At 39.0% G+C, this 27,345-nt stretch overlaps 1 protein-coding gene across 1 annotated transcript in view; it reads left to right on the top strand.

The window, feature by feature from the left end:
* GALK2 (galactokinase 2) overlaps positions 1-27,345 on the top strand; it is a 163,167-nt gene that overhangs the window by 57,387 nt on the left and 78,435 nt on the right. The window contains exons 4-5 of the mRNA XM_017872767.1: positions 18,169-18,259; positions 21,887-22,033. Of these exons, the coding sequence (XP_017728256.1) occupies positions 18,169-18,259; positions 21,887-22,033 (238 nt within the window). The remainder of the gene's footprint in view (positions 1-18,168; positions 18,260-21,886; positions 22,034-27,345) is intronic.

Raw genomic sequence — 27,345 nt, 5'->3', positions numbered from 1 at the left:
CCAGCAAAGTAAGGTCTGATGTTTTCCTATGTTACTATGGCAGCTTCTAAGTATCTCATCATAGCATCTTACTATGCTGTATTATTATTATCTGTTTATTTACCTGTGTCACCCAGTAGACTGTAAACTCTGTGACTTCAGGCACTGTTGCCTCTCTTCTTCAATGCCCTAGCATATAAAACAGAGTCCGATGCCTAATAAAGGTAAGTTTCTAGTACATATGCTTTATCAAGTTAACAAAGTCTTTAAAAAAAAATCTTAGTTTGCTAAGATTAAAAAAGTTTACTAATGGGTATTGAATTTAATTAAATGTCTATTTAGTATTGAAGATCAGTTTTTTAAAAATATGGTGAATTAGTCTGATGAAGTTTTAATGTTGAGCCCTTTTGCATTTCTGGGATAAACTCTACTTGCTTTTAATGTATTATAACGGATTTGACTTGATAATACAGAAAAAGATTTTGGCTTATGTTTGGCATATTATATGTTTGGCTTGTTCATTGGTTAGTTTATCTGCAATAACATTCATTTATTCAGAAAATATTTTTGATAAGACTCTATACCAACTTGTGCAAGATGTAGAAGATTTTACTTTTATAAAGAACTTATTGTAGGAGATCTTTTTTCCTTTTCATTTCACATGTCTGATAATATATCTTGTGTGCATTTTGGACCCTTGAAAAGCTCACATTATCTCAAACATATTTTCGTGTCATTGTTTACGAATATTGAAAAACCGGTGCATAATATTTTGTCATCTTGATTTAGTAAAATTTACTTAATCATTCCTACAATAATGAATGTGTGGTTTCAGTTTCGTTTTTCACAAAAGTAGATCCTGAGATAGACCTGGATGCAGGTAGTATATTTGAGAAATGGTCCCAGGGGCAGTAGGAAAGATCATGAAGAATGAGTTGGGCAATTAGAGGTGAATTATCAAGATATATAGTCCCTGCTAGAGGCAGGAGACTTGAATCTGCTAGGACCCCTAGGAAGCATGTAGTATGCCTCCTAGAATTGTCCATTTGTTTTAGCATTCATTGTGTAGGTATATCTTAATTTGTTTATCTATTTGCCGATAATGGACATTTAGATCATTCCCAGTTTTTGCCTGTATGAATAATACTGCTACAAATATTTATGTACAAATGTATGTGTGGACATGTTTCATTTCTGTTGGGTAAATACCTAAGATTGGAGTGTCTGGTTTGCCATTTATTTATTTATTGAGACAGGGTCTTACCCTGTTGCTCAGCCTGGAGTGTAGTGGGGTGATCTCGGCTCAACTCAACCTTTGCCTCCTGGGTTCAAGAGATTCTCCCGCTTCAGTCTCCTGAGTAGCTGGGACTACAGGCAGATACCATCACACCTGGCTAATTTTTGTATTTTTTGGTGGAGACGGGATTTCACCATGTTGACCAGGCTGGTCTTGAACTACTGACCTCAAGTGATCCATCTGCGTCAGCCTCCCAAAGTGCTGGGATTACAGGTTTGAGCCACTGCATCCATCCCAGTTTGCCTTTGATATGGTTTGGTGGTGTCCCCACCCAAATCTCATCTTGAATTTTAACTCCCACAATTCCCACGTGTCCTGGGAGGAACGTGATGGAAGGTAATTGAATCATGGGGGCGGGTCTTTCCCATGCTGTTCTTGTGATAATGAATAAGTCTCATGAGATCTGATGGTTTTAAAAATGGAAGGTTCCCTGCACAAGCTCTCTTTTTGCCTGCCATCATCCATATAGGACGTGACTTGCTCCTCCTTGCCTTCTGCCATGATTGTGAGGCTCCCGCAGCCATGTGGAACTGTAAGTCCATTAAAGTTCTTGCTTTTGTAAATTGCTCAGTCTCAGGTATGTCTTTATCAACAGCATGAAAACGAACTAATATAGCCTTTTAAAGACATTTTCTGGCTGGGCACAGTGGTTCACGCCTGTAATCCCAGCATTTTGGGAGGCTGAGGTGGGTGGATTGCTTGAGCCTGCGAGTTCTAGACCACCCTTGGCAGCATGGTGAAAGCCTGTCTCCACTAAAAATACAAAAAGCTTAGTTGGATTTGGTGGCATGCACCTGTAATCCCAGCTACTCAGGAGGCTGAGGAAGGAGAATTGCTTGAACCTGGGAGGTGGAGGTTGCAGTGAGCCAAGATTGCGCCACCGCACTCCAGCCAGGGTGACAGAGTGAGACTCTGTCTCAGAAAAAAAAAAAAGAAATTTTCTGCTTGCCAAAGTTGTATAATTTTACATTCTCACCAGTGGTGTTACCAGCATGTTTTAAAATTTTAGCTATTCTCCTAAATGTGTAGTAGTATATTTCAAGTTTTTAAATTTCTCTGACTAATGATGTTGAACATCTTTTCATCTACTTATTTGCTACCTAGATGTATTCTTTGTTGAAGGGTCTTTTCAAATCATTTTCCTATTTTTGAGTTTCTTATAGATATAAGCCTTTTTTATTTTTTGAGATAGAGTCTTGCTCTGTCATTTCTGTATTGGGACATTACAGGTCCTCTCTTCTAGCTATTTTGAAATATACAATACATGGTTGTTAACTACAGTCACCCTACTCTGCTATAGACCATTAGAACTTATTCCTTCTATCTAACCTTATGTTTTTATCTATTTGCCAACTTCTTTTTATCCCCCATTCACTGACCCTTCCTCACCTCTACTATCTATCATTCTACCCTGTTCCTTCATGAGATCAATTTTTTAAGTTCCCACATATGAGTGAGAATATCTGATGTTTGTTTTTTTCTGTACCTGGCTTATTCCATCCACATTGCTCCAAATGCCATGATTTTATTTTATTTTTTTATGGCTGAATAGTATTCCATTGTGTATATATACATTTTCTTTATTTATTCGTCTGTTGGTGGGCACTTAGGTTGATTCCCTATCTTTGCTATTGTGAATGGTGCTGGAATAAACATGGAGTGCAGGTATCCTCCTGATACACTGATTTCTTTTCCTTTGGATAAATATGCAGTATTACGGTTGCTGGATCATATGGTAGTTGTGTTTTTAGTGCTCTGAGAAATCTCCCTACTGTTTTCTGTAATGGCTGCACTAATTTACATTCCCACCAACAGTGTATAAGTGTTCCCTTTTTTCTGTGTCCTTATCAGCATCTGTTATCTTTTGTCTTATTAGTAATAGCCATTCTAACTTGGGTAAGATGATGTCTCATTGTGGTTTTGATTTCCATTTTGCTGATGATTAGTGATGGTAAGCAGTTTTTCATATACCCATCTGCCGTTTGTATGGATGTCTTTGGAAAAATGTCTCTTCATGTCATTTGTCCACCTTTAAGTGGGATTATTATTAGTTTTTACTATCGAGTGTTTTGAGTTCCTTGTGTATTCTGGATATTAGTTCCTTGTTGGATGAATAGTTTGCAAATATTTTCTCCCATTCAACAGGTTGTCTCCCCACTCTCTTGATTGCTTCCTATGTGGGCAGAAGCTTTTTAGTTTAAAATAGTTTTATTTATTTATTTTTGTTTTGTTTTCTGTACTTTTGAGAACTTAGCCATAAGATCTTTGGCTATATCCTGAAGTGTTTCCCCTATATTTCTTTCTAGTAGTTTTATAGTTGTAGGTGTTATGTTTAAGTCTTTAACCTATCTTGGATTGAATTTTGTATATGGTGAGAAATAGGGGTTCAATTCATTCTTCTGTGTATGGGCATTGAGTTTTCCCAGCGCCATTTATTCAAGAGGGTTTTCTTTCCTGAATGTATTTTCTTGATACCTTTGTTGAAAATGAGTTTGCTGTCCAGGCATGGTGACTCATGCCTGTAATCCCTGCACTTTGGGAGGCCAAGGTGGGCAGATCACCTGAGGTCAGGAGTTCGAGACCAGTCTGGCCAACATGATGAAACCCTGTCTCTATTAAAAATACAAAAAATTAGCTGGGTGTGGTGGTGCACGCCTATAATCCCAACTACTCAGGAGGCTGAAGCAGGAGAATTGCTTGAACCCAGGAGGCGGAGGTTGCAGTGAGCCGAGATCATGCCACTGCACTCTAGCCTGGGCAACAAGAGCAAAAAACTCTGTCTCAAAAAAAAAAAAAAAAAAAAAGAGAAAATGAGTTTGCTGTACATACATGGATGTTTTTCTGGGTTCTCTCTTCTATCCCATTAGTATTTGTGTCTGTTTTGATGCTAATACCTTGCTGTTTTGGTTTTTATAGCCTTGTAATATATTTTGAGGTCAGATAGTGTGATGCCTCTTGCTTTGTTCTTTTTGCCCAGGAGTGCTTTGGCTATTTGGGCTCTTTTTGTTTGGTTTTATACATATTTTAGGATTCTTTTTTCTATTTTTGTGAAAAAGGAATATTTTCATAAGGATTGCATTCAATTTGCAGATTGCTTTGGCAGTATGTTCATTTTAACAATATTAATATTTTCAGTCCATGAACATGGGATGTCTTCATTTGTGTCCTCTTCAATTTCATTCATCAGTGTTTTCTAGTTTTCCTTAGAGATCTTTCATCTCCTTGGTTAAACTTATTCTTAGTTTTTTTTTTTTTTTTTTTTTTTTGGAGCTATTGTAAACAGGATTTCTGGCTTAATTTTTTTCTCAGCTAGTTCATTATTGGCATATTGAAATGCTGCAAATTTTTGTATATTGGTTTTTTATACTGCAACTTTACTGAATTTGTTTATCAGATGTAAGAGGTTTTTTTTTTAGAGTCTTCAGCTTTTTCTGGATATAAAATCATGTCACCTATGAAACGGAACAATGTAACTTCCTCCTTTTCAACTTGGATCCTTCTATTTTTATTCTTGCCTGCTTACTCTGGCTAAGATTTCCAGTATTATGTTGACTAGGAGTGGTGATTTTGGGCATCTTTGCTGGGTTCCAGGTTTTACAGGAAAGGCTTCAACTTTTCTTTATTTGATACGATGTTAGCTGTGGGTTTGTCATATGAGACCTTTATTGTGTTGTGGTATATTTATTTTATGCCTGATAATTGAGAGTTTTTATCGTGAAAGGATATTGAATTTTATTACATGCTTTCTCTATGTCTATTGAGATGATTGTATGGTTTTTGTCCTTTATTGTACTGATGTGTTGTGTCACATTTAGTGATTTGTGTTTCTTGAACAATCCTTGCATCCCTGGATAAATCCCACTTGATCATGGTGTTTTATATTTTTGATGTTCTGTTGGATTCAGTTTGCTGCAATTTTGTTGAAGATTTTTACATATATTTAAATAGGGATCTTGGTCTGCAGTTTTGGTTTTTGTTACACCTTTGTCTGATTTTAGTATCAGAGTGATGCTTGCCTTTTGGGACTAGGTTAATTCCCTTCTCTTCAATTTATTGGAATTGTTTGAAGAGGATTGGTGTTTGTGCTTTGTAAGTTTGGTAGAATTTTTCAGTGAAGCTGTCCAGTCTTGGGCTTTTCTTTGTTGGAAGCCTTTTCATTTTACTATTTCAATCTTGGTACTTGTCACTAGTCTGTTTATGTTTTTTGTTTCTTCCTGATTTAATCTTGGTATGTTGTGTGTTTAGGAATTTATCAATTTCCTTTAGGTTTTCTGGTTTGTTTGTGTATGTACAGTTATTCATAACAGTGTCTGATAAGCTTTTGTATTTCCATAGTATCAGTTGTAATGTTCCTTTTTGGATTCTGATTTTGTTTATTTGGGTCTTCTCACTTGTTTTCATGATTAATCTGGCTAGCAGTTCATTAATTTTTTTCTTCTTTTCAAATAATCAACTTTCCATTTTCTTGATTCTTTGTATTTTTTCAATAAAATAATTTCAACTTTTATTTCAGATTCAGGGGTTACATGTGCAGGTTTGTTACTTGGGTATATTTTGTAATGGTGATGTTTGGGGTACAGTTGATCCCATCACCCAGGTAGTTAGCATAGCAGCCAATAGGCAGTTTTTCAGCCCACACTTCCTTCCTCCCTACTGCCCTCGCCATCGCATTCTAGTCCTCAGTGTCTATTATTCCCATCTTTATGTCCCTGTGTATTCATATTTAGCGCCCACTTATAAGTGAGAACATGTAGCAGTACTTGATTTTCTGTTCCTGTGTTAATTTGCTTAGGATAATAGCCTCCAGCTGCATCCATGTCGCTACAAAAGATATGATTTCATTCTTTTTATGGCTGCATAGTATTCCCTGGTGTATGTATACCACCGTTTCTTTATCCAACCCACCATTGATGGGCACCTGGGTTGATTCCATGTCTTTACTATGGTAAATAGTACTTCAAGGAACATATGAATCCATGTGTCTTTTTTTTTTTTAAGAATAATTTATTTTCCTGTGGGTATATACCCAGTAATGGGATTGCTGGGTTAAATGATAGTTCTGTTTTAAGTTCATTGAGGAAACTCCAAAATGCTTTCCACAGTGGCTGAACTAATTTACACTCCCACCAACAGTGTATAAGCATTCCTTTTTCTACACAGCCTTGCCAGCATCTGTTTCTTGTTGACATTTACATAATAGCCATTCTGACTGGAGTGAGATGGTATCTCATTGTGGTTTTGATTTACATTTGTATGTCTTCCTTTGAGAAGTGTTTGTTCATATACTTTGCCCATTTTTAAATGGGATTATTTGTTCTTTGCTTGTTGATTTGTTTACATTTTTTTTACAGATTCTGGATATTAGACCTTTGTCGGATGCATAGTTTGTGAATATTTTCTCTCATTTTGTGAATTATCTGTTTACTCTGTTGATAGTTTCTTTCGCTGCGCAGAAGCTCTTTAATTAGGTCTCACTTGTCAGTTTTTGTTTTTGTCACAGTTGCTTTTGGAGAGTTAGCCATAAAATCTTTGCCATATTCTAACCATTTCCTAGGTTTTCTTCTAGGATTCGTACAACTTGAGGTCTTATATTTAAATCGTTCATGCATCTGGAATAAATTTTTGTGTATGCTGAAAGATAGGGGTCCAGTTTCATTCTACTGCATATGGCTAACCAGTTATACCAGCACCGTTTATTGAATAGGAAGCCCTTCCTTCATTGCTTATTTTTGTTGACTTTGTGGAAGATCAGATGGATGTAGGTGTTCAGCTTTATTTCTGGGTTTTCTATTCTGTTCTATAAGTCTATGTCTATGTATCTGTTTTTGTACCAATATTACGCTGTTTTGGTTACTATAGCCGTGTAGTGTAATTTGAAGTTGGGTAATGTGATAACTCCAACTTTTTTCCTTTTCCTTTAGTTTTTTCACTGATTCTCCTCTGAGAGAACTGGTGTTCTTTTAGCTGTGGTTTAAATTGAGGATAGTCAATTGGCTTCATTTCTGGTTGCTTTCAGAGGGCCAAGGCTTTGTACAGGATCTTTATTTGTGACTGGATTCTTGCCCCCGGTTTCACAAGTGATGTATATTGGCAGATTATTTTTGGTGTCGTAATTTGGGCTGTGATCCAGTAAATGGTGCTTAAGAGTGGTGGCCAGCAGATAGGCTCTTAATAAGCTGCACAGCTTTTTTTGTATTTTAGTGCATTTGCAGTAGTCCTCTGTAATGGGGTAGGGGGAGCCAGATGACCCTCTCAACAGGTCTGTTCCTGAGCTTTGAGGAAGCTCCCTCTGATCGCTGGCACTGATCCTGTCTTTTCTTTATTAGGTCTTCTGGGCTGCAGGGCTCCCTCAGGCAGAGGCCGTGACCTGCAGATAGGCCACACTATTCTTGGACTGGTCCTGTAGAGCAGGGTTCCCCAGTCCCTGTTACTGCTCCCTGGCCTGTTCAGAACTGGGCCACACAGCAGGAGGTGAGTAGTGGGCGAGGGAGCATTACTACCACCTGAGCTCTGTCTCCCGTCAGATCAGCAGCGGCATTAGACTCATAGAAGCATGAACCCTATTGTGGACTGCATGTGGGAGGGATCTAGGTTGCATGCTCCTTATGATAATCCAATGCCTGATGATCTGAGGTAGAACAGTTTCAACCTGAAACCATCCCCTCCTCCCCACCATACACTATCCATGGAAAAATTGCCTTCTACAAAACCGGTCCCTATGCTAAAAAGGTTGGGGACTGCTGCTGTAGAGGGAGAGATGCCCTTCTCTGGTGCTGGCTGACAAGCCTGTGTGTCTCACTCCTCTCTGTCTTCTGAGCGTGTGGACTCCTTCCCTGCTCTAGCACTGGCTACAGATCTTGGCTCATGATTCTCAGGCCCTGAGCCATTGGGACTAGCCCACAGCTCCATCTTTTGGCTCACTTTGGCACAGCACCAGCTGTGCTGGGGGATTCCAAGTGCTTCCAGACCTCTGAGAAAGTACTCAGGCTGGCCTTTTGGTAAAGCACCCGTACTGGGCAGTGGAGGCTGTACTGTACACATGCTCCTGTTAGAGCAGCTGCACAGAGGCCTTGGAATGGGCTGGTGGACAGGAGTGCCTACAGAACAGACATGCCCTGTTCCCACTGGAAAGTCAGCCTTGTTCTCTTGACCCAGTAGTCAACTGGGGTTAGAGTTACTCAGAGAAGAAGGGGAGCCTTGGGAGATGGCACCTATGGTTGTATTCTGCTGCAGCTGCCATGTGTGCCAAACCTCATTCCATATAGGCTGGAGTACTTTTTCTGCCTACTCTGCAGGCAGATCCCCTTGCCAGTTTGAAAGTTTATGGGGGTCATAGGATCTCTTGTACTTAGGATTGGAGATCTGCAGCAAGAGTGGGTTGGCCCACCATCCCTTCACTAACCCCTCTCTTAGGAGGCTTTCAGGGCTGAGAATGAGCCCTAGCATTTAGCAACCCCACACAAGGTTCCCAGCTTCTTCTCTTTTCAGCCTCAGTGTCTGTGTTGCTTCTTTATCTACTCTTGGTGTTTTCTTTCTAAGATTTGCTCAAAGTGCATTAGTTTACTTAATATTTAGTCTCGCAGTGGGAGTGGTGCTTCCTGGCTGTGTCTAGTCAGCCACCTTGTCTGCTATCCCTCCAAAAACTTTAACTACCTTTGTGTTTTTTTTAGTAGCTACTTTATTTAGTTCTACTCTGATCTTCATTATTTCTTTCCTTCTACTATTTTTGAGTTTAGATTTTTATTGCTTTTCTAATTCCCTGAGATGCATCATTAGGTTGCTTATTTGAATTCTTTCTTTTTAGATGTAGGCACTCATTGCTATGATTTTCTCTGTTAGCATTGTTTTTAATATATTCCATAGATTTTGGTATGTTGTGTTTCAGTTCTCATTTATTTGAATAAATTTTTTGATTTATGTGTTAATTTTTTCCTTGAGCCAGTGGTCATTCAGAATCATGCTGTTAAATTTCCTTGTATTTATACAGTATCACAAATTTTCTTTTTATTACTATCTAATTTTAATCCATTGGTTCTAAGAATATATTTGATACATACTGTCTAGTTTTATTCTGTTGTATCTAAGAAGATATTTGACATGATTTTCATTTTAAAAAATTTGTTGAGGCTTGTTATGTGTCCTAACATAGGGTCTATCCTGGAGAATGTTTCATCTGCTGGTAAGAAGAATGTATATTCTGTAGCTGCTGGATGAAATGTTTTGTAAATTTCTGTTAGGTCTATTTGGTCAGTAGTGCAGTCTAAATCCAGTGTTTCTTTTTAAATTTTCTGTTGTGATGATCTCTGTAATGGTGAGAGTGGGCTGCTGAAGTCCCCAAGTATTATTGTATTGTGATCTCTCTCTCCCTTTAGTTGTAATAATATTTGCTTTACATATCTGGGTGCTCTGTTGTTGAGTGCATATGTGTCTAGAGTTGTCATATCCTTTGCTAATTTGATAGCTTTGTCGTTATATAATACCCCTTTGTCTGTTTTTACTGTTTTTGACTTAAGGTCTATTTTATCTGGTACAAGCATGGCTATTCCTGCTTGCTTTTGGTTTCTGTTTGCATGGAATATATTGTTTTCATTCCCTTACTTTCAATATATATGTGTTTTTTTCAGATGAAATGAGGTTTTATTTTTGTAGGGGGCTTATTATAGATAGGGTCATGTTTTAAAATCAGTTATCCTTGTTTATATCTTTTAATTGGAAAATTTAATCTGTTTACATTCAGTGTTATTATTGATATGGGAGGGCTTATTCCTGTCATTTTGCTGATTGACTTCTGGTTGTTTTATATATCTTTTTTTGTTTTTTTAAATTTCTCTCTTGTTTATTGTGGTTTGGTGGTGGTCTGTAGTGGTAACATTTGAGTCCTTTCTCTTCCTTATTCATGAGTTTGCTCTACCAGTGGGCTTTATACTTTTATGTGTTTTCCTGTTGGTGTATATATTATCCCTTTGCTTCCAGGTATAGTGCTCCCTTAAGCATTGCTTGTAGGTTCAGCCCATTCATGATAAATGCGTTCAGCTTTTGTTTTTCTGGGAAAGACTTCAGTTCTTCATTTATGAAGGATGATTTTGTTGAGTATAGTATCCTTGGCTGCCAGTCTTTATCTATCTACACTTTGAATATATCATCCTATTTTCTCAGGGCCTGTATGGTTTCTGCTGAGAAATCCACTGTTGTTTTGGTAGGGCTCCTTTATAAGTGTCTAGATGCTTTTCTTTTGCTGTTTTAAGAATTATCTTGTTGTCTTTGACTTTTGACCACTTTACTATAATGTGCCACGGAGAAGACCTTTTAAAGTCGTATTTGTTTGGGGATCTCTGAGCTTCCTGTATCAGAATATGTAAATCTGTTACTGGACTGGGGAAGTTTTCAGCTATTATTTTGTTAAGTAGGTTTTCTATCCTTTTGGTTTTCTCTTCTTTCTGGGACACCAAAAATTCAAACATTTGGTTGCTTTATGATGCTTCATAAGTTACATAAGGTTTTTTCATTCTGTCTTATCCTTTTTTCCTTATATTTGTCTGACTGTGTTATTTCAAAAGAGTTATCTTCAGATACTAAAATTCTTTCTTCTGCTCGATTAGTTTATTGTTGAAGCTTTCCAATGTATGTTTTATTTCATTCAGTGAATTGTTCTGTTCCAAGATTTTTGTTTATGATATCCATTTGTTAAATTTCTTTTTCATATTCTGGATTTTTTTTCCGATTTCTTTGTATCTGTGTTCTCCTGTCTTTCACTGATTTTTTTTTTTTTTGAGATGGAGTCTCAATCTGTTGCCCAAGTTGGAGTGCAGTGGCATGATGTTGCTTCACTACAGCCTTTGCATCCTGGGTTCAAGTGATTCTCATGCCTCAGCCTCCCGAGTAGCTGGGATTACAGGCACTCACCACCACACCTGGCTAATTTTTGTATTTTTAGTAGAGATAGTGTTTCACCATGTTGGCTGGGCTGGTCTCAAACTCCTGACCTTAAGTGATCTGCCTGCTTCAGCCTCCCAAAGTGCTGGGATTACAGGTATGAACCACTACACCTGGCTTCACTGAGCTTTTTAAATGTCATTACTTTGAATTCTATTTCTGGAATTTAATAAATTTCTTTGTCATTGGAATCTGTTGCTGGTGAATGATTTTGCTTCTTCCAAGTTTTTGAATTTGCTTTTATAGAGAATGACTTCTTCTCAAAGATGTACCTATGGTATTGGTTGGGTTGGCATGTTGGCATTGATTCTTGGCACTTGTAGTATTGTAGTCTCTGTATAATTCCTTTGGCCATAAACAGTATCAGTGGTCTCTGATTTCCTCAGTGACTTAGGACATGGTTGTTGTTGGAGACTGTGGATCCTGGCAGTTGTAGCAGTGAGCTGGGTGAGTGGCTGGGTCCTTGGACCCCTGGGTAGTTAGTGTCACCTGTGTGATGGCAGTAGCAGTGGTAGAACAACCCTCTGGCTCCCAAGCATTCTGCATTGTTGTTGGTGGCTATGTTAGGCTGGGTGAGTTGGTCCTCAGTGCCACAGGTGTTGCATGCAGGTGGAAGCTAGCTGTGGTAGTAGTAGTAGGTTGGGTGGGCTCATCTTTAGGTCTCTGGGAGAGTGTTCAGGTGCCAATGGTGGTAGATTGGACATAGCCATTCTTAGTACCCTGGATGGTATGCTTAGACATAGGCATGGAGTCTGGCAGGGCGAGCCTATCCTCAGGCCTCCTGGTGGTGTATGCAAGTGGTAGGCAGGAGTAGAGTGAACCAAGCCACCTAGTGGAATGCTCAGGTGGTAGTGGCAGTGGCTGTGCTGTGGCCCAGCTGCTGGGGAGAGTGGGGTTGCTTTCACTGGCAGCAGTCATAGACAACTGGCTGGGGAGCATCCAGGTGGTGGCTGCAGGTGGGGTAGCCTTTCCTTGGGGCACATGAAAGTGCATGGTGGCTCTGCTGCTGCGAATACCAGGGGTCTGCCAGTGGCTCGTGGTTTGGCCCCAGCAGTGCAATGGCAGTTGCTTTGAGTAAGGGAGTCTGTATTTAGGGCTCGTGAAAATGCACAGCAGCCCCACTGCTGGGAGTATTGTAGTTACTGCCAGTGGCTTGCATTTTGGCTCTGACAACAGGAGTTAGCACTCGTGTTGTCTGTGGGTAGGGGATATCAGAGAGGTTGCAGGGATGTGGAGATAGGAGCTGTTGGTCCCCATGGCAGGATGCAGTCTAATAGAGTCTGGGATCTCAGTATAGTGACGTGCAGATTGTTTAGGACTTGGGGGTGTGTGGAACCCAGCATGAATTTCCTCTTTGGAGCAATGCCATCATGTGATCTCCAAGCAGTTTCTCTGTCAGTCGCATGGACCTCAAGGATTGAGGGGCTGTCCTATGGCTAGGATTGCAGGAGTCCTTAATAGTAATGTGGACCACTTGGGGTGTTTCTCTTGCCCTTTACCCACATTGGAGAGCCTCTCTAGGCTCCCAGCTGATTCTGGCTGAGCGGGCTACCCTGATTTCCTCTCCTTCCTTGCCTTAGGTGTTTCCTGTCACTTCTTGTTGAATTCAGTGTTCTCTCTTACATGATCTTTTCTAACTATCATTGTCAACTTGTTATTTTGATTCTTCTTTGTGGAGAAGGCAAGTACCGGATGCCTATAGACATTCCTCTGTGCCTCCAACTTCATATTTTTTTTGATGCTACTCTTATTATAAATGGTCTACCCCAGATCCAGACACACACAGGTGTCTTGCAATGGTCTACCTACCCCAGGTCCAGACACACACAGGGTAGACACTGGGCAGATGTTTCTTTGAAGAACAAGTAAATGAAAAAAATATGTAAATGGAAAGTATTAATGTAATAATGGGGCATGTCTGCTCATTTTCAGGATTCTTTTCTCAGAATTCTACAACATGGAAGTGGGGATAGAGAAAGCAAATGGATAATGTAATGCAGGGTAGAGAATTGGTGGGAAAATGAGTGTCTGGTTTTGAACCTCAGGAAAAGGCTAGGCAGAGAGGTGAGACAGGGATGTGGGAAAGAGCAAAGATCATTAACTAATCAACACGCAGTTTTTGTTTTGTTTTGTTTTGTTTTCTGACAGACTTAAGCTATACTTCTAATTCTGTGGGAGCTAGCACTTTTCAATTTGTATTAGTCCATTCTCACACTGCTATAAAGAAATACCTGAGATTGGGTAATTTTATAAATAAAAGAGGTATAATTGGCCCATGATTCTCTGTAGGATGTACAGGAAGCACGGCTGGGGAGGCCTCAAGCAACTTACAAACATGGTGGAAGGCAAAGAAGCAGGCATGTCTTACATGAGTGGATCAGGAGGAAGAGGGCTGGGGGCAGCTACACACTTTTTACACAACCAAGTCAAGTGAGAACTGTATCATGAGAAGAGTACCAAAGGGGGAAATCCACCTCTGTGATCCAATCATTTTCTACCAGGCCCCACTTCCAAAACTGGGGATTATAATTTGACATGAGATTTGGGCAGGGACACAAATCCAAACCATTTTATTCTGTCCCTGGCCCCTCCCAAGTCTTGTGTCCTCACATTCCAAAATTCAGTCATCCCTTCTCAACAGTCCTCAGAGTCTTAACTCATTCCAGCATTAACTCACAAGTCCACAGTCCAAAGTCTTATCTGAGACAAGGCAAGTCCCTTCTGCCTATAAGCCTGTAAAATAAAAAATGGGTTAGTTATTACTTCCAACATACAATGAGGGTGCAAGCACTGGGTAAATACTTCTTTTCCAAAAGGGAGAAATTAGCCAAAAGAAACGGGCTATAGGCCCCATGTAAGTTCGAAACCCAACAAGGGAGTCATTACATCTTAAAGCTCCAAATAATCTCCTTTGACCCCATGTCTCACTTCCAGGGCACACTGGGGCAAGGGGTGGGCTCCTAAGGCCTTTGGAAGCTCCACCCCTGAGGCTTTGCAAAGTAGAGTCCCTGAGGCTGCTTTCATGGGCTGGTGTTCAAGCACATGTAACTTTTACATGTGCATGGTGCAAGCTGCTGGGTTGATCTACCATTCTGCAGTCTCGAAGACGATGGCCCTCTTCTCACAGCTCCACTGGGTAGTGCCCCAGTGGGGAGTCTGTGTGGGGGATCCAACCCCAGATTTCCCTTCCACGCTGCCCTAGTAGAGATAGAGATTCTCCATGAGGGCTCTGCTCCTGCAGCAGGCTTCTGCCTGGACATTTAGGCTTTTCTACACATTCTCTGAAATCTAGGCAGAGGCTCCCCAAGTCTTAACTCTTGCACTCTGAACATTGGCAGGCTTAACACCTCATGGAAGCACCAAGTTTTATGGCTTGCACCCCCTGAAGCAGCAGCCTGAGCTGTATCTGGAGTCCTTTTAGCCACCCCTGGAGGCGGAGAGGCCAGGATGTGGGGAGCAGTGTCTTGAGGCTGTGCAGGGCAGTGGGACCCTGGTCCCTGTTCATGAAACCATTCTTCCTTCTTAGACCTCCATGGCTGGGATGGAAGGAGCTGCTGCAAAGGTTTCTGAAATGCCTTGGAGGTCTTTTCCCCTTTGTCTTGGCTATCAGCATTTGACTGTTCTTTACTTATGCAAATTTCTGTAGCTGGCTTGAACTCCTCCAAAAAGGCCTTTCTTTTCTACCACATGGCCAGGCTTCAAATTTTTCAAGCTCATACACTTTGCTTCCCCTTTAAATATAAGTTTCAGTTTCAGGTCATTTCTTTGCTCATGCATATGAACATAGGTTGTTAGAAGCAGCAGGCTGTATCTTGAATGCTTTGCTGCTTAGAAATTTCTTCTGCCAGATATCCTAAATCATCATTCTCAAGTTCAAAGTTCTACATATCCCTAGAGCAGAGGCACAATGCCTCCAGGCTCTTTGCTAATGCATAACAAAATGACCTTTACATTAGTTCCCAAGAAGTTCCTCATTTTCATCTGAGACCTTAGCTGGGAGTTGATTGTCCATATCACTATCAGCATTTTGGAAACAACCATTCAACAAGTCTCTAGGAAGTCTCTACAAATTTTCCTCATCTTCCTGTCTTTTTCTGAGCCCTCCAAATTGGTCCAACCTCTACCTGTTACCCAGTTCCACACCCAAATTCACATTTTCAGGTATCTTTGTACCAATGCCCCTTTCCTTGTTACCAATTTTCCATATTAGTTCATTCTTGCACTGCTATAAAGAAATACCTGAGACTGGGCAATTTATAAAGAAAAGAGGTTTAATTGGCTCACAGTTCTACAGGCTGTACAGGAAGCATGGCTAGGGAGGCTTCAGGAAACTTACAAGCATGGTGCAAGGCAAAGGGAAAGCAGGCATGTCTACATGGCCAGAGCCAGGAGGAAGAGAGAGAGGTGGGAAGTGCCACACACTTTTTAAACAACCAGATCTAGTGGGAGCTCTATCATGAAAACAATACCAAAGGGGGAAATCCACCCCCATGATCCAATCACCTCCCACCAGGTCCCACCTCCAACACTGGGGATTACAACTTGGCATGAGATTTGGGCAGGGATGCAAATCCAAATTATATCATAGTTCTTTCTGGAATGTGGCTCATGTAGCTTCCTACATATTTGAACTTTCCTCTTTTTCTCCTCATGTCTGCCTACCCCCTCTGTTCATATTTCACCGTCAGAATCTCTTTCTGGTTTTCTTTTCTTAGTGACTTTCAAGATGTCCTCTTAACTAGGAACAGAACCTGTCAGATATGCTAACATAACTTTATCTGCTTTCAAAATCTGTGACCTCTTATTGACTGTGAGCAACATATTTTAACTTCTGTGAGTGACAGTAGAGTAAAATTGTGATGAGCTGATGTCAGACTGCATTTTTGGAAAGCAACTAATCCTCTCTGATCCTCCAGGAAGACATCCTCTCTCTATCAAATGCGGACTTTTAGAGATAATACTCTCTCAGCCACATATCCCACCCCATATTATTATCACATGCCATTACTGTCTGGTAGTTTTTTATGTTCATATCATCTTGGCTAGATAGTGAACTTTTAAAAGGCAAGCCTTCTGCCTTTTACCTTTATATTCCCATGCATGCTTTGTATGCTTAAGTGGTTAGTCACTTAATATATTTTGAAAGAGATAATGTATCCATGTTGTTGAGTTAAAATAATCCATGGAAGGTGTTATTACAATGACTGGCATATAGTAGATATTTAGTTAATTATATTAGAGCACTCAGTCAATATGGGGAATTTTACCTCATTTCCTCCTCTTTAATTGATTCTCCCATTTCACACACATTGTTCTTTGACTGATTATAGGAGCCTATTTATTTATCTACCTATTTTTCATTTTGAAGTATTTTTTTGACTTACAAAGAAGTCACAAGACTTGCATAAGGAAATCCCACATTCCATGGATGTATGCTTAGTACATTGTATCAAGGAGGCACAAAACATCCCTTTACTGGTGGTGTTAATTTTGATCATTTGATTAAGGTGCCATCTGTCAGATCTTTCTACCATAAAGATACTATATTAGTCCATTTTCATGCTGTTAATAAAGACAAACCCAAGACTGGGTAATTTATGAAGGAAAGAGGTTTCATTGACTCACAGTTCCATATGGCGGGGGAAGCCTCACAATCATGGCAGAAGACAAATGAAGAGCAAAGTCACATCTTACATGGCAGCAGGCAAAGAGAGCATGTGCAGGGGAACTCCTGTTTGTAAAACCATCAGATCTCATGAGACTTATTCACTATCATGACAAAAGCACAAGAAAGACCCACCCCCATGATTCAGTTACCTACCCTTGGGTCCCTCCCACAACATGTGAGAATTATGGGAGCTACAATTCAAGATGCGACTTGAGTGGGGACAGAGCCAAACCATATCAGATACTTTTTTTTTTTTTGAGATGGAATCTCGCTCTGTCACCCAGGCTGGAGTGCAGTGGCATGATCTCAGCTCACTACAACCTTCACCTCCCGGGTTCAAGCAATTCTTCTGCCTCAGTCTCCCAAGTAACTGGGACTACAGGCACGTGCCACCACACATGGCTAATTTTTGTATTTTTAGTAGAGATGGATTCCACCATATTGGCCAGGCTTATCTCAAACTCCTGACCTCATGATCCGCCTGGCTCGGCCTCCCAAAGTGCTGAGATTAGAGGTGTGAGCCATTAACACCCAGCCCAGATACTATGTTTTTCCATTGTAGTTCATAAGTGTCTGGTGGGGAAATACTGTAAATATCTTACTTCTCATCACATTTTTGCTGTCTTAAGTTTAGCATCCATTGATAATTGTTTCTTGAAACAAATGATCATAAAGTTTACCGGGTAGTGACTTTTCTAGTCACATCATTTCTTCTATATCAGTTGGCATTTTACCATAATAGAGAGTTTTTCCTTTCTCTTCATTTAGCTTTTTATTCATTTGTTAATTTACATTAGTATAGACTCATGGAATCTTATTTTGTTAAATTGATTATGCATCAGAATCATCATTTTGTTTGTTTGTTTTTTTCTTAAATTGTGCAGATGGTAAAATTGGATGGGTGGCAGAGGTGGCTTTGAGTACTCCTGTTTCAGTTTGAGGGTGTGCCAAACAGCAGGCCCAGAGGATAAGCATTCATGTGGTTTACACCAGTTTAACAAGGACCAACATGAAAGAGAAAATAGTTGTAGATTACTCTAAAATATATTGTTTCCTCTCTGTTTCAGGAAATAAAAAGGGTCAGTTGGAGGTAGTTTAGTCATTAAGGCCACTACAACTTCCTCTCTTAACTCTTAGCAGCTGGAGATGTTTTGCTGTAGACACAGTTTGAACATAAATGGGAAAGGAGAGTCAGTATCACTGTGTTGGCACAAGATGGCAGCAGTCAGCCATTGATTTTGCAGCTCAAGGCCTACAGATTTTAAATTAATGGTGTCTTTTGTCTTCGCAGGGACTTCAGTACTAGTGCTAATAACATTCAGATTGATAAAACCAAGGCTTTGTGGCACAACTATTTCTTATGTGGACTTAAAGGAATTCAGGTAAATTAGTTTATAAGACACTTACTACCAGTTGAGATTATCATGTGTATTCTGTCAGATTTATTTTATTTGCTACATCTTTTTCATCTCCTTACAGTACTAACCAATGCTTCTGTTCTATTTTGCTAGTTTGTGTTTCAGAGTGGGGAAGATACGACTGTTTTTCGGGTAGTGTTCACAGGGGGCAGTAGTGGTTTTCATATAGCTGGCTTTTCATAAATAGGTGCATCTGACAAACATCTGTCTGGTTTTAAAATCTTTGTTTAAACATACCTTTGAGAATATGTTTTAGTACTATTATTTACATTTATACTTGGGATATATAGGGGTATACTGTAATAGGATTTAGAATCAGCCCAGGTTTGAATCTGGGCTCTTCCCAGCTGTGGTAATTTAACCTCTTAAGTCTCAGATTTATCCGTAAAATGATGTCATTGCTATCCTGACAAAGAGTTGTTAAAAGAATTACATAAGGCTTGATGGTAGCCATTTAATAAATGGTAGCTAGTATTGTTATTGCTACTTCAGATGGGATTAAAAAAAGACATAATGAAATGTATTAGTATAAGTATTTTCCTAGAAACATTGAATAATTACTTTGAAAATGTCTAATGTTACATTAGAACAAGAACAAGAAAATAAAATGTTTTCACTCTCTCTCATAGTTGAAAAAGTATCAAGGACCAAAAGAAAATTGATATTTGCTGTTTTTAGAGCCACTTTTATATTGCAATAATTATTTTAGATATAGTGACTTGTATAGAATCATAGGTAGGACAATAAGCAGTAAATTTTGCCTTTGTGAGCTAAAAGTAAACAAACAAACTGACTGGTGTTTTAGAGAGCTTGTGTTCCTTACTGCCTGGCAGTCCTATCTGAAACTTTGTAATGAGCAGCTAGGACTTAGTGGCACGTCCATTACAGAAATACATCACATTTATTTCTAACGTGTAGTCCTATACTGTAACAGTGGTGGTTTTTGTTCTTAAAGTTAATGAATTCATTTCTTTCTTTCTTTTGTGTTTTCCTTCCTCTCAGACACATGGTAATAACTTACAGGAAAAGTTATTGGCAGGTTTTAAATCTTCAAATCATCTGGCTTATCATATATATTAGTGGGAATTACAGTATTTGGAAGCATTTGCCTGGCAAATGCAATTTTAATCTTCCTTGTAACAACATGCCTTTTTGCAGCATATGGGTAAAGTGGCCTAAATAATGCATGTTGCTTTGTGTTATTTTTGAGCATTTCAGGTTTTAAAGCCTTCCTGTTTGGTTTCACAACTTATGTGCAAAAGCAAACTTATCCAATAAGCTTTTGGCAGAAAGGTAATTTAAATGCTAGCCTGTTCAGAAACTTTCAGATTCAAATACTAGAAAGTTTCAGAGGTAATTCGTTTATATTAAATTGATCATGTTATCCTTTTGGGATAGAGCTATTACAGAATGTGGCATATACCCATTTGCATTTTGAATTTGTTATACGTTTTCATGTAAACATTGCATGATAAGTTCTGCTTTTTTTGTTTTTTGTCTTTTTTTTTTTGAGATAGACTCTTGCTCCGTGGCCCAGGCTGGAGTGCAGTGGCACGATCTTAGCTCACTGCAACCTCTGCCCTTGGGTTCAAGCAATTCTCCTGCCTCAGCCTCCTGAGTAGCTGGGATTACAGGCGCCTGCCACCGTGCCCAGCTGATTTTTGTATTTTTAGTAGAGATGGGGTTTCACCATATTGGCCAGGCTGGTCTTGAACTCCTGATTTCATGACCCACCCTCCTTGACCTCCCAAAGTGCTGGGATTACAGGCGTGAGCCACCACACCTGGCTGATAAGTTCTTAAGTGTGATTCCCACTCAAGACACCCATGTTTGATCAGTTTATAGTTAAATATATTGGATTCTTCAAGTTTTTTGTTTTTTGTTTTTTTTTTAAACAAACTGTCTGATATTCTGTATGAAACGGCATTGGCAACAGTACAGTTTCAGTTTATAATTTGTATTTCTGGAAGGAAATTTTTAGATGACTTGAAATCAGAAAGAAAAGTACACCCAGCTAAATTTCTTCTTAGTGTGGTGCGAGAGTTTTGCTAGCTAGGACAGACAGATGAAACATTAAGGAAAAAAGTCTTTTATTTGCAGAATTTTGTTGTAATTTTAGTTATTCTAGCTAGCTTATTGAAATTCTCCCTTGTATAATATGTAGATGAAATGCTTAATTAAGTAATAGTATTTCATATGTTAATCTTCAGTCATTTGAGTAATTTGCAAAGACTATGGTACTTTTTCTTGAGAAGGAGATAGACTTGAATTTATTTGTAAACTTAAACCACAAAGGTTATGATATGATATCATTCCAAAGTGTCCTAGTGTTAGAAATTCGTGTAAGTATACTAGAGCTTTCCATATTTAAATCAGAATCTGATTATTTCTTTGGACTTTCCTATTTGTAGAAATAGAGTTTTCTTGACTTGTTTAGGGTCTGTATTCTCATTTGTGGCTGAATTCTAATTTCACTATCTTTAAAGCTACCATATGGCTAAACTGTATCTATAAACTGTAGTAAAAATCTGGATTTTCTCATCTAGCTGGCATATTAAATCACAATGACAGTTTGCTGGCTCAGGTTTCTAGCTGGAATGGAGAAGTTTTCAAACAGGAATCAGAGACCTGGGCCCTACTCTTGTCTCCGTGTGGGTCATCTTGGGAAAATTTCTTCATCTCTTAGTGCCTAGGTTTTTTCATAAGTGAAACAGAACTGAGAAAGTTTGGAACTCTTTTTTTTTCAGAGAATCTTCTAAAGTAAGGCACTCTTTAGAAACAAGTCACTGCTTGGGGTTGGACTTTTGTAATAACAGAATGCTGGAGATGTGCTGCACGGAGATTTAAATTACCTCATAGATAATTGTATACTTCTTGTCTTGCTACTTGACAAGTTGAATTATAATTGTTTTATATTTTTTCCATATTTGTTCAAATCAATTAATACTCAAGAAAAGAACATTCGAGGCAANACAGGAATCAGAGACCTGGGCCCTACTCTTGTCTCCGTGTGGGTCATCTTGGGAAAATTTCTTCATCTCTTAGTGCCTAGGTTTTTTCATAAGTGAAACAGAACTGAGAAAGTTTGGAACTCTTTTTTTTTCAGAGAATCTTCTAAAGTAAGGCACTCTTTAGAAACAAGTCACTGCTTGGGGGTTGGACTTTTGTAATAACAGAATGCTGGAGATGTGCTGCACGGAGATTTAAATTACCTCATAGATAATTGTATACTTCTTGTCTTGCTACTTGACAAGTTGAATTATAATTGTTTTATATTTTTTCCATATTTGTTCAAATCAATTAATACTCAAGAAAAAGAACATTCGAGGCAATTTTATATTTTTTCCATATTCAAATCAATTAATATTCAAGAAAAAGAACATTCAAGGCAAGAAAATTAAAGGCATTTAAAGGAATTACCCTGTGGCCAAGAGTCGTTAAACAAAATGTCATGATTGAATTGCGCAAGTAGTTTCTATAACTATTATAAGTCTATTGATGGACTTTTGTTCTCTGGGGAATGAAGGAAGCTTTCACTACTCCTTGAATTCAATACTGAATTACTGTTGCTGTTTTTCCTTATATTCTTAGGAACACTTTGGTCTTAGTAACCTGACTGGAATGAACTGCCTGGTAGATGGAAATATCCCACCAAGTTCTGGCCTCTCCAGCTCCAGTGCTTTGGTCTGTTGTGCTGGCTTGGTGACGCTCACAGTGCTAGGAAGGAATCTATCCAAGGTAACTGTGTTTGATAGGAAACCTCGTAGAACCCTCTCCTTCTAAAATCATTAGCGTCCAAATCTCAAATCAGAATGCCTTCCTTGACTGAAAAACTGTCTTCTTTAAAACGACTGCACATGTGGGCGAGCATTGTAACTTAACAAGTGATAAATCACTATAAAGTAGCTTATACCCTCCAAACAGTGCATGAATAGATCTGTGAATAACTATATAAAAATACTTTGTATTGGCCTGGTGTGGTGACTCACGCCTGTAATCCCAGCACTTTGGGAGTCCGAGGCGGGCGGATCACGAGGTCACGAGATTGAGACCATCCTGGCTAACACGGTGAAACCCTGTCTCTACTAAATATACAAAAAAATTAGCCGAGCGTGGTGGCGGGTGCCTGTAGTCCCAGCTACTCGGGAGACTGAGGCAGGAGAATGGCGTGAACCTGGGAGGTAGAGCTTGCAGTGAGCCGAGATCGCGCCACTGCACTCCAGCCTGGGCAACAGAGCGAGACTCTGTCTCAAAAAAATAAAAAAAAAAACAATACTTTGTATTAAATATGGAATTTGAATGTATGGATATCGTTTTAGATCAGCTCATTAACAAGTTAAATTTAGGGCAAGAAATTCTTCCCCTCATGGTTGAGTCTGCTTATTTTCACCCAAAACCTTTAATTTAAAATTTGACAAGTAGTGGGTTACAAGGGTAAAGACTAGGTAATAAAGGAACTGAATATGCCAGCAGATTAGTCACAGAAATAAACTTTAAAATATTGCATTACAAGGAGGAAATGCTTATTTAAAGGAAATATAAATTGTACAAGAGGTCAGAAAGCCTCAAGTTTATAAGTTCACATAAATCTCTGACTCTGCAGTTTAGAGCAGGTGTGCTTAGCTTTAATTAATGCTTTAGCATTCTGGTTCAAATAAAATGTTATCATAGGTTCTTTTTACCCCATGTACATACACTACCAGGTTTACAGATGGTTTGGGCAGATCAAGAGAAAGGCAGCCACATGCTTAGTCTCTTTTAAGCATGTTTTAACTTTCAGTTTGAAAATTTTATATATAGGAGGAAAGGCAGAAATGAAGGAGAAAGCAAAGGTTCAGACAGAATCCTTCTTTTTAGCTGTCCTGTGTAAGTATACATTAATTAGCCCTTAGTAAGCAATGGCTGGTTGGGAGGGAAAGGGGGCTTACATATTATTATTATTTTTTGAGAAGAGAAGAAGCAAGGGACAGGAAGTCCATATGTAAAATGTGTTTCCCCTGGTACAACTTTTTATCTGATTAGTTTATTTACTCATTTGTTTGTTCATCATTCAACCATTATTTATTTAGTGCCTATTTTGTGCCAGATAATGTTCAAGCCATTGGAGATATAATAGGTATAGTCTCAACTTTCATTGTGCTTATAATCTAAAAGGGAAAAGAGACAAGTAAATAGGCAACTGCAATAGAATATAGTAAGTGGATAAGTAGTTTTCCATGGGAGCAGATATAACCCAGGTTTAGAGAGCATAGGACATCTAAATGGAGACACCAAAGATTAAATGAATTGTGGATATTGATGGCATAACACTGATAACATCAGATAAACATGTATTGGGTGGAGAGAACATCATGTGGAAATGTCCAGAGTAAAAGCAATCATGGCTTGTTGGAGTAACTAAAAAATGTCTCAGTATGGCTGAAGCATACAGCAATTTGGATAACAGAGCAGGAGATCAGACGCTGGGCCTTGTAAACTTTGTTAAGGAGTTTAGGCATCATCTTCATAGCAGTGGGAAACCATTGCAGGGTTTTAGGAAGAGGGTAAGGTGTTCATATTTGTATTTTAGAAAGATCTCCCTGGCTATATTACAAAGTCTGTATTTCAGGGTTTTAGCAGTAGGGAGATGATTTGGTCTAGAGAAGTAGCAATGAGAATGGTTAGAATTAGATGGATTGAAGATCTCAGAATCAGTAGGACTTGATCATTGATTGGGCATGGGAATGGGGAAGAGCAAAGACTCAAAGATTTTATCAGTGTCTGGCTTGGTATGGTTCATTGGAATAAGAGATATGGGGGAAAAACAGGTTTGAGCGGAAGCTGAAATGTTGAGTGCAAGGAATCGGTGGGCATACTGATGGAGTTATTTAGTATTTAGTTATGAAAAAAATATGAAGGTCAGGACGAGATCTGGACTTGAGATGGTGCATTTGAGAATCATTAGTTTATCATCATTTTTGAAGCCATAGGAGTGGATCAAGATACCTGGTGGTGGAATATAGGTGGAAAGATAAGGAAAACTACAACAGAGCCCCAAGAAACATGAACATTTGAGGAATGGGCAGAGGAAGAGATGTCCACTGAAGGGATTGAGGAGTAGTCCAGTAAGTATGAGAGAAACCAGAAAGGTGAGGCAACAGCGAAGACAAAGAAGATAATGTTTCATGAAAGGAGTGGTAGTGTTGTCATATGCTTCTGAGAGGTTACCACAAGTTCTGAGAAGTATCCATTGAATATCACAACAAAGAAGTTGTACAAAACTTTGGCAAGAGCAGTTTTAGATGGAAATGAGTTGAAGGGTCTATAAGGGGTAAGAAAGTGGTAAAGTTCAGTGGATACAAAAAGTCTGGCGATGCATGGAAAAAGATAATTTAGTATTTGGAGGAGGGTGTGAAGTCAAGGAATTCATTTCACTTTTAATGGGAGGATTGGTGAAACTTAGTTTTTCTCTTTTTCTGGTGTTTTGATAATATACATATCTAAGAAACAGGAAGGAAAGAAGATAAAGAGAAACACTTGAACCCTTGGAATTAATTCTGATTGTCTGTTTTCAAAGTCAGAAATAGCAAATACATTTTTTATCAGAACTGTCTTATTGCAGTGCCTAAGCAAAAAGGGAACAATATGTATATTCTGGCTTTCGCAGCTAGTCTAAGTTGTACTAACAATATTTATATTTTCTAAGGACTGAGCATAATTATTTGGAGAATTATTTTTTTCTGGAGTGAGATAGAATCTTGAATGAAAGGAAGTCTGTAATTTGTTCAGAGTCTTTAATTTGAATGCCATGTGATTTTACTCTTGTAAAAATCATAGAATCTAAGAACTCAAGGGACTTTAGAGATGAGCTAGTTCAAAATGCTCCTTTTACTGATGTATTAGTGGTACCATAGGAAACAAATGACATGTTAGGTATAACTCAAGAGAGTTTAATAAAGAGACTTTTACAGAGGTGTGGGTAAGGTCAAGGGAACTAACTAGGAAGGGTTCTCTTGTGAAGCTGGAAGCCATTATACTTTAGGAGCGGCGAATATAGTGTAATGTTGCCAGAAATGCAGCAAGGCAGAGAAAGAATGACACAGGTGAAAATGGCAATGAGTGGGAATAGTTGAGGGGAATTGTCTATAGAGGTCAGCCTCTTGGGGTAGGGGAAGTGTGAGAATAGAGGGACAGAGGGACAACTGAAAATAACCAGCCTATTTGATAAGGACACTAAGTCCCACAACAGATTGGTGACTAAAGCCTTTCCTATTATTTTATACTCAGTAAACCCCATTCAGTTGCAGACAACAATTACTGCAGATGGGATATGATAAGTAGATGTAGAACTTGTTAATTCATTAATACACTAAATGTTGCATATCTGAAACCAGAAAACAGTATGACTAATCACCCAGAGAATCTGGAAGCCAGAAATTATGAATCAGAATGTTGCTGGTACAAGAGAGTATGATGTGGTAAAAGATCTATGAAAAAGGAAAATCTAGAGACTTCTGATTTCAAGATGTCAGAATAAGACTTATCTACTCTTTTTCTGTGTCCCTAAATTAATCTTATTAATCTTCTTTTCTCAAAAATAATTTCCAAACAACAGGGAAAATAAGAAACGGAAGCACAGCCTTTATCTTCGGTAAACCAAGAAGACATAAATGACCATAAACCACAAAATACAGAGATGGAAAGTGGATAGAGGAATGGTACATGACTTAGCAGAATGGAGAAAGGTCAGAGCCAAGTGCCTGTGGAGGGAGTTGTAGATGGAAAGGCAGCTGACTCATCCCACAGCTCTCTGGCAAGCCTTAGGAAGAAAGCAGGGTAATATGATGGGTGAGGATTTATCTGAAAGCCTTTATGAGGACTATTTAGACCCTAAAAGGCCTCTCTTCACCTGGGACCATTTTCCCCTACTGTTGCAGGAGTCTCTAGAGAAACCACCAGAGATCATTTGTACTTGGGGGCACTGAGCAGTGAGAAAGGCAGGATGAGAAAGACTTGAAAATCGGGAGATTAGAGGACTTCTGCATCTGAAGAGTGAAATCCTTAGCTTCATTCTTCTAGTTATTACTGGCACACTGGCAACCTCACCACCCTACACTCCAGCAGGAATGTTGGAGGATCCTTCTCAAAGGAAACTGAACCATCCCAGAGATGGTTCATACAGATACGGACATTTGGTGACCCCCTTCTCCAGCTCCTCTATGACCCTGTTAGAAGCCCATTTATAAAGCTTCTAATAAGCTTTTTAGTGACTCACTCTTAAATATGATAGGGCATCAACGGATAGTAAGATTTTGGAAGAAAACCTCCAAAATGAACCAAACAAACAAAAAAACAGAAAACAGGAACCCAGAGGAAACAGAGATAATGCTGAGAGCAGAAGAATGCTTCAAAGACATGATGTCCTCAGAGAGATAAAAGAAAATGTTAAGTCCTTAAAAAATAAGAGTGTTACTTTTTTTAAAAGGAGCAAACAATAAGATAGAGTTTTGCATATTAAAATGTGACAGCAAGACAAAATTTAGCAAAAAGATTGCAATTGCTGGGCATGGTGGCTCGTGCCTGCAATCTCAGCACTTTGGGAGGCTGAGGCAGGAGGATTACTTGAGCCCAGGAGTTCAAGACCAGCCTGGGCAACACAGTGAGACCTTTTCTCAAAAAAAGAGAACAGACTGGAAGAACTCTCTGATACAGTAGGGAATAAAAGAGCTGGACAATAAGAGAGAAAAGCAGGAAAATTTATGGATCAATTCCAGAAATCCATATCCAACTAGCAAGGAAAAACAGAAAAAACAGTTATTAGAAAATTATTATAATTATAAAAAATAGATATGGGGCCTATGTTGCCCAGGCTGGTCTCAAACTCTTGACCTCAAGTGATCCTCCCTCATTGGCCTCTCAGAGCTCTGGGATTATAGGTGTGAGCCACTGTGTCTGTCCAGAAGATTATTTTTTCCAAGGTGAAAATGTGAATTCTGATTGGAAGGGCTCACTGGGTGTTTGGTGTAATAAATGTGAAAGGCCAAAGCAAAGAATATCATCTGGAAATTTTG

The sequence above is a fragment of the Rhinopithecus bieti genome, unplaced genomic scaffold (assembly GCF_001698545.2).
Source record: "Rhinopithecus bieti isolate Rb0 unplaced genomic scaffold, ASM169854v2 scaffold_6945, whole genome shotgun sequence".
Lineage (NCBI taxonomy): Eukaryota > Metazoa > Chordata > Mammalia > Primates > Cercopithecidae > Rhinopithecus > Rhinopithecus bieti.
Note: the sequence above shows the minus strand (reverse complement) of the source record. Positions and strands in the feature narration are given on the sequence as shown.